This window comes from Telopea speciosissima, chromosome 7 (assembly GCF_018873765.1).
Source record: "Telopea speciosissima isolate NSW1024214 ecotype Mountain lineage chromosome 7, Tspe_v1, whole genome shotgun sequence".
NCBI classification, from domain to species: Eukaryota; Viridiplantae; Streptophyta; class Magnoliopsida; order Proteales; family Proteaceae; genus Telopea; species Telopea speciosissima.
In genome coordinates, this window is record NC_057922.1 from 54481423 (window position 1) to 54488915 (window position 7493).

At 44.5% G+C, this 7493-nt stretch overlaps 1 protein-coding gene across 1 annotated transcript; it reads right to left on the reverse strand.

Moving 5' to 3' along the window:
* Positions 1-361: 361 nt before the first annotated feature.
* LOC122668698 (F-box protein CPR1-like) lies at positions 362-1600 on the reverse strand. Its single transcript, XM_043865233.1, has one exon. The coding sequence runs from the start codon at positions 1598-1600 to the stop codon at positions 362-364; it is 1239 nt and encodes a 412-aa protein (XP_043721168.1).
* Between the last annotated feature and the right edge of the window lie 5893 nt (positions 1601-7493).

Below are 7493 nucleotides of genomic sequence, written 5' to 3' on the forward strand. Positions count from 1 at the left end.
GAAAATAATGAATGCAAAAAGCAAGGCTCACTGCTTAACTCTTATCCAAGTAACTGAAATCTGATTCACATGGAAAAATGTCAAGTAATTACAGCTGACAGATAAATTATATGCCCCTTTCACATCACCCAAGTGCATTAGTATTTAGTGCAAACAAAGGAAAGGCAATGCATGTCTTCACCCTACTTTTCCTTTAGTTTGAATGCAAACGGCTTGAAACTTTGACTGATTGCATTACAACTTTAGACGGTTACATGAATGGAATAATCATTGATAAGAGCAAGAGTATAAACACACAAACTAATGAGGAGGGAGCAATTGTAAACATGATATAGTAGCTAGCTTGAAGTGTAAATCTGCTCTACCAAATTACCTCTGTTTCTTCCTTCTTTTTTCTTTTATTCACTCCATCTTTGGCATCAAGTGAAATGAGACTCCCAATGCTTACTATATCCCATCTGTCATGAGGCGTAAGATTACTAGCCCTTCCATTATGGGGATCATAAAGCACCAGCGCTCCTGGACACTTCTCCACTAATGGACTTGTCTTGAGTAGAACTTCACCCTTCTTTGAATAGCATATAGGCCAGATGTACTTATCAAAACACCCTAACACCAATGGTTGTTCAATCGAGAACTGTTTCTCCCACGAGTCCCTCACGCCATAATCGTTCATCACCCACAACTCAACGCAGACCCTGGAGAAGTTAGAGAGCATGCAGAGTTGTCCTCCTAGAACCCCGATGGCCATGTGAAACGTATCGTCCACAAAATCGGGGAGTGGCACCTCTCGATACACATCATCTTTAACATCAATGGAAGCAATCACATTGGGGGCAGTGTTGGGTCCCATGGCTCCCGTCATGCGATATACAACCCAATGAAAAGCAGAATTTGTAAAAACCCCAAGTCTGTGTTCGATGCTAAGGAAGGGAATGTCCTCGATTCTTCTCCATGAGTTGGTGCTGAGAGAGTAGACCTTCACCTCCGAGACAATGTACTTATTGTCATTAAAGAGACCATCACGAAGATAGAACTGTAAAACCCTTATCACCTTGTAATCATCGGTGGTAGGGTCGTAACCGAACCCATAAGCAGTGACATGGGCATACCCCGCATTGATGGGAAACTCTATAGGCGTAAACGGCAGCTTCTTATGTGTTCTTGTAGATGGATTCCAAAGGAATGTGTCGTACACTTTTTTTTGGCCAAATAACGAGACTACGACGTCGTCGTCGAACATACATACTAAGCCGTTACAAGAAGCCAACATAAGGTAATCAATTGGAGACTTGTACAGATGATCAAGCTTTACCGTCGCTTCTTGTTCGCAAACATCGAAGTCCACAGAGAAGATTTTTTGATATCTCCCTAAAATCAGGATGAGGTTGGTATTGGTTGCAAGGGATCGGGTGAGGTGAATTTTGACAAAATCAGGATCGGTTATTAGAGCACACCATGCTTTGCATACATACCTAAACCTTAAAAGGGACTTCACCGGAAGCCTTGAAAGTATGTCCAAGATGAGGTCCTCAGGGAGATTCTTGGTTAGCATCGCCTCTTCTTTTCTTATCTTCTCATTTACGTCATTCTCCGCCATGGCTAGCGTCCTAGGCACTAGGGCTTCCTTCGAAGAGAAGAAATATAATGAGAATACACAAGCAGCACTCCTCCACAGTCTGCACAGAGGAATTGAGGAACGCAGGGCGGAGGACGGTAGGTGCCTTTTGCTGTTAACTGAACCCAGAATGGCATTCCCGTCCTTGATTGCTTCTTTCGACCTACTTAACCAAGTATGAACTATGAAGTACCCAAGCGTCCAACGGCTCAAACTATTTTAAAAAAACAAAACCTTTCGGCCTGACCCGAGCTTCTCAGAGACTCAGACCTCAAAGGAGGTAAACAAGGATTTTGAAGAGTGGCGATCGATGAGGAAAACTATCCAGTTGAAGTCTCACTCACACGCTAGGAATGTAAAGTACGATCGATCGATTATTAAATAGCGTTTGGGTTTTTCTGTTTCTTGGCCACGACAAAAATCCACAACCCAGGAGTAGAATGTTCTGCATGGGCTTTTTTGGTTATTTACCGTGGAGAGGTTGTTTTTTGTCAATCTGGAAGGATGGAAGCATCTCATATGCTGGAGCCAGAAGTGATGGCGATATGGAACGGTCTTCAGGAAAGCTACTTACTACTCACCATTTCTGCTTTGAAGAGATCTGGTGCTTGTCCCGAGATATTCTCTCTTTTGTCCCTCAGTATCTCACAACCATGGCCGCTTATTTTCATCCCTCGAATCTTAAACATTTTGGACTCTGATCAACTATGCAATTTTGTGTGTATGCCTAGGAGTAGCTCTATTTTTGTGGGTGGCTAGTTTACTTAAATTTACTTTACTAACTCTTGATGTTCCATCCCCCTCTGGGTTTAAAACTGCTGTGAACTTTTGTTTATATTAATTCAGTTGGTTTATTTTTCATCAAAAAAAAAAATCCACAACCTAAATCGGACTTGGCCTAACTCGGTCAAACCAGAATTTAGTTTTGGAATATGTTTAAAGTTCATTTTTTAATTGATTCTTGTGCATAATTTATTATCAATGAGCATGTTGCATGATTTGGTTGATGTTAATTAAGAATCATGTTTTTTTGGATCTTATCATTACTCACTTTTTTGTTTTTTTGATGAAAGACTTTATATATTAAATAAGACTAGAGGTTACATGTTTTTGTACATATAAGTGGATGTGTCACACCACTTAATCGTTATATTAGTAAAGTTCCCAATCATTTTAGCAAACTCCAAAAAACTAGTTATAAGGTTCCATGGGACTAGGGTTAGAAACCTAGGGCTAAACGTTTCATATATTTTTTGTTGCAACACTATATCTCTTTTAAGATTATATTTTCTTCATTTGCTCTCTTCCACCCTTGGACGATGCAACACAGCACCGCTTCCATTTCATCTTGAGTTGCCAGCTGAACTGCATCTGTAATAATTCTTTGTCCATTAATCAAAAGGGAAAATATCCATCTAGCTATTCTAAGTTGGGGATCAAAAATGCCTGCGACCAGTAAACCAGGTAATCCTTGATGTTAGTTAAGATTGAAGTAAGAGGTGGAAAATGTGTGTTTTGTGGTGAAAGCATTGATGAATCAAATGATGGTGGTGTTAATTGCATATCAGAAATCCATTTAAGCACATTGTGGATGACCAGTAATGGGTTAGCCTTAAAATCACACATGATAATTTTGTTTCTTACATACCAAATATAATAACATGTAATTATAAAAACTGAGCAAAACCAGCATAGAGTTTGTTTGTTCATGGCTTTCGAGCCAATGAAGGATGCAAGGACTTTATTACTAAGTTAAAAAGTAATTTATTATGTCTATGGTTTGTATCATATTTGTTGATGGAAATTAGTATTTATGAATATAAGTACGTAAAACATAAATTTTTATATGGTTAACCTTTTGGGTTGATGTGTGGTTTGTGTGATTACACTTTCATTAAAAAAAAAACATATATTTCCATCTCCAACCAAATCAGCCTGGCCCTTGCAGCATCTTAAAGATCTGCTATATATTCCGACTCATATAACAACATTAAGTATATAGATCATGGAGATCCTTTTTGTATAACGATAATGGTAAATTTGGCTCGCAATGCCTTGAGCAACAAAGCTGTATATATTTTCTGATCTTATTATAACTTTCTTTTTGTCACAAAAAAAAAAACATAAATTTGTATATGAGTATGAATATTTATTGACTTGCTATATACAAGTACAATTGCATGAGTAAATGAAAATGTGGGGGTTACAATTTGCCCAAAAGTACTGACTCGTATTATAATGATTTATATGTATATATGTGGTAAACCCAAAATATGAGGTTATTGTGAGAATGCATATCTTATATGTTGGCTCTCTTCTTAAAAGTTAAATAAAGTCAAGTAGAATGGTAATTTTCTACTTGTAATTAGAATCTATCAGATAGGCTTAGATTCAGTTATGTAAGTGTTTGTAACATTACCTTAGTTCAAAGGTGGAAGCACTAGGCTAAATATCTAAATAGCAGATATATAGTGATGACCAATGCTGAATCAATATAAGTGCTTACATGAAAGGAAAATGGAATGGTAAGTAAAGGAATAAAGACACAACTGCCTTGGTGACTTATATCTAGTGAGGCTAATTAGATAACACTATCAATTCTATGTTAAATGATTGTGGATGATACAGTTTTGTTATGTCATTCTTTTATTTTTGTTTTATTTTGTCATGTTCTCTTGATGTACTTAGAGAAGCCCATCAATTAGCAAAGGATGCATTTAGATCTTCATTGTCCCGTGTGCGGTGGTGTTCTCCACCCTCTTCTCTTGTTTGTAATCATCTTGGCCGGAGTTTTTCCAAGGCCGATTTTACTTAATATATTTTTATTTTTGTGACTGCAAAAACTAACTCAAGTGTAATTTAAAAAGAAATCAAGAACCAACATAAATAAAGGGAAGAAATTTTCTGTATGGGAGTATGGCCTACGCCAGCACTCCCATGTGTCTATTTCTCTCCTCCTTAAAACAAGGGGGTAGAGGTGTCTTTTCACATGGGGAGGAGAGAGATAGACTAATGGGAGTGTTGGTGTAGGCCACACTCTCGTACCAAAAACTATTTCCCATAAATAAATAAGGGTCCTTCTATTTGTCACTGTTGCGTCAAGAAATCGTCGAGCGGTCCTGCGAGTGCCGTCACCTGCAAGTGGACCAAGGGGTCAACAGAGAGAACCGGTGTGGTTCCGGCCTAGGGCTCTCCGATGCCAAAGTTAGATCTCCTGGCGCAAATAGATGAATAGTGATTATTCAGTATGAGTTTAGATGTCCCTTTAAGGGTGGTGTACCTTTCCTTTTATAGTAGTGTATGGCAGTGTGGAGAGTCCCAGTTTGATGGCGAGTGTGTCGTTGGGTGGATAGAGGCCCTGGGTAACGGGGCTCTATCCTGATTGATCATCTCCCCGCAGGAGGGAGTGTCCTAGTGGTATCAAGATCCTTGGTGGATAGATACCCGCGTGTGGTGATAACGTCCTTGGTGCTTGAATCCGTCTGGGTGACGTGACTTCTAAGCAGTGGTCTAGAGTCCTGGTGGTGACATGAGTCTATAGCGATACGATCGGGTCGTAGGTGGGTAGCCCCCACCTCACGTTTGTGCCCACGATGCTGTGCCTGGGTGCAGGCCACGCCTGGGTGTGGCCACGCCTTGGTGAGGCCGCGCCTGAGTGGTAGCCTCGCCTGGATGTGTGGCCGCGCCTAGGTGAGGCCGCGCCCGAGTGGTGGCTGCGCCTGGGTGAGGCCGCGCCCTGATGTGTGCCCGCGCCCAAGTGAGGCCGCGCCCGGATGTGTGGCCACGCCGAGGTGAGGCCGCGCCTGGGTGAGAGGCCGCGCCTGGATGTGGCCGCGCCTAGGTGAGGCCGCACCTGGGTGGTGGCCGCGCTTGGGTGGTGGCCGCTCCTGGGTGAGGTCGCGCCTGGGTGTGGCCGCGCCTGGGTGAGAGGCCGCGCCTGAGGCCGCGCCTGGGTGAGGCCGCGCCTGGGCGAGAGGCCGCGTCTGGGTGTGGCCATGCCTTGGTGAGGCCGCGCCTGAGTGGTGGCCGCGCGTGGGTGGTGGCCGCTCCTGGGTGAGGTCACGCCTGGGTGTAGCTGCGCCTGGATGTGGCCGCACCTGGGCGAGAGGCCGCGCCTGGGTATGGCCAAGCCTTGGTGAGGCCGCGCCTGAGTGGTGGCCGCGTCTGGGTGCAGGCCGCGCCTGAGTGGTGGCCGCGTCTGGGTGCAGGCTGCGCCTGGGTGTGTCCGCGCCTGGGTGAGAGGCCGCCTGGGTGTGGCCGCGCCCGAGTGGAGGCCGCACCTAGGTGAGGCCACGCCTGGATGTGGCCGCGCCTGGGTGAGGCCACGCCTGGGTGCTGGGACCCAGGTTCGTTCCCCTTGGTTCTGGAGCAGGTCGCCCTGTGACATGTGACGGTCGCTGATTGGCCCGGTGAATATTGGATGTATTATTTGCCCCCCACTCTCTTGGGATAGGATGTCCAAGAGAGTAGATGCCTTTACATAGTGAGGGGTCCGCTGCGAATAGACTTTCCTTGCGGGGCTTGCCTGTAAATCTAGTAATGAGGTAGGAGAGATTGGGGGTTCAAACCTTTCCTCCTGCACTTTTTCATCTTTTATTTTTTATAGACATATGTCCTTCTCCTTCACTTTCTCTTCTTTCACTTCTCATTCCTCTTTCTTATTTTTTGTCCTCTTTTTGGTGTCCACCATGTGTTAGTCTTTGGGTCACCTAGACTAGTATCCATTTTGCTTGATTTTGGGTCCTTGTGTTTGCTTTATGCTCACTTGGTGTCTTGTTTGCTGGGAGGGCTTCAATGGTGCTTGGCTTGAGTGCCTTACCTCTGGTGGTCTCTGTTACTTGCCAGTGGTGTGGCCTCGTCGTCATGTGCCTGCCTCCCCGTGAGATCGCCTTCCCCTTGAGGTAAGTTCGACCCCTTCTCTTTCTTTCTTTTTTTTTTTTTTTTTTTTTTTTTTTTTTTTTTTTTTTAATGCAGGGCTGCGCCTAGGTGAGGCCGCGCCTAGGGAGCGAGGCCGTGCCTGTGGGGCGTGAGGCCGCGCCTGGGTCACCGAGCTTGTGGGGCTTGAGGCCGCACCTATGGTGGCCACGGCGTGGGTGTGATGGACCATCATGCTTGTCCACTCTCCTTCTTCTTGTCTGTGATGGATCTGCTGTTTGTACTTTGCAGGTGGTCTTCATTTCATTTTTCTTGCTAGCTTCTTGTCTGGGAGATCGTTGCTCTGAGCAAGCAGCTAGTCTGCTTCATTATTTATCCATGTCATCACCTAATGACTCTGATCCGACTGCGGTTGTGGTTGGATCCCTTGAGGAGTCTTCTTCCCCCGTGGATACTTTTTCTTCTTTGCCTTAACCTGTTGCTAGTGAAGGGAGGAGGAGGTTTCTGGAGATTTCACCCCTAGTAGGGGTCGTAGGGCCTCCAGAGCTTCTATTTCTGTTGGTGACCTTAGGAGTAAGTTGGCTTTCATTCCTAACGTCTTGACTTCTTCGAACTTGGCGGTTCGCATTCTGGAGAAGACCCGTGATTATGACTTCTCAAGGTTCCCTTAGGTCACTACGCTGCTACCTGAGACTGCTATAGTGGCTCGTGTCTCTCCTGAGGATGATGTTGTGGTGACAGAGGAGGGTGCGGTCTTACCAGAGGAGGGTGTTGCTCGTCCGGCTGAGGTTGATATGATGTCTCCTTCTGGATCAGAGGCTGCTCCTCCACTAGATGCCCCCTGATTTTATAGATGTTCTTTCTGGATGTTGACTTTTTGGATGATAACTTTTGGATTGTGATGCTTGCTTTTGTATGTACTTGACTCTTTCTTTAGATGTTGATATGATTTGATCCTTGTCGCTTTGATATTGATCTATGCAATCTCATGTAGTTGGCG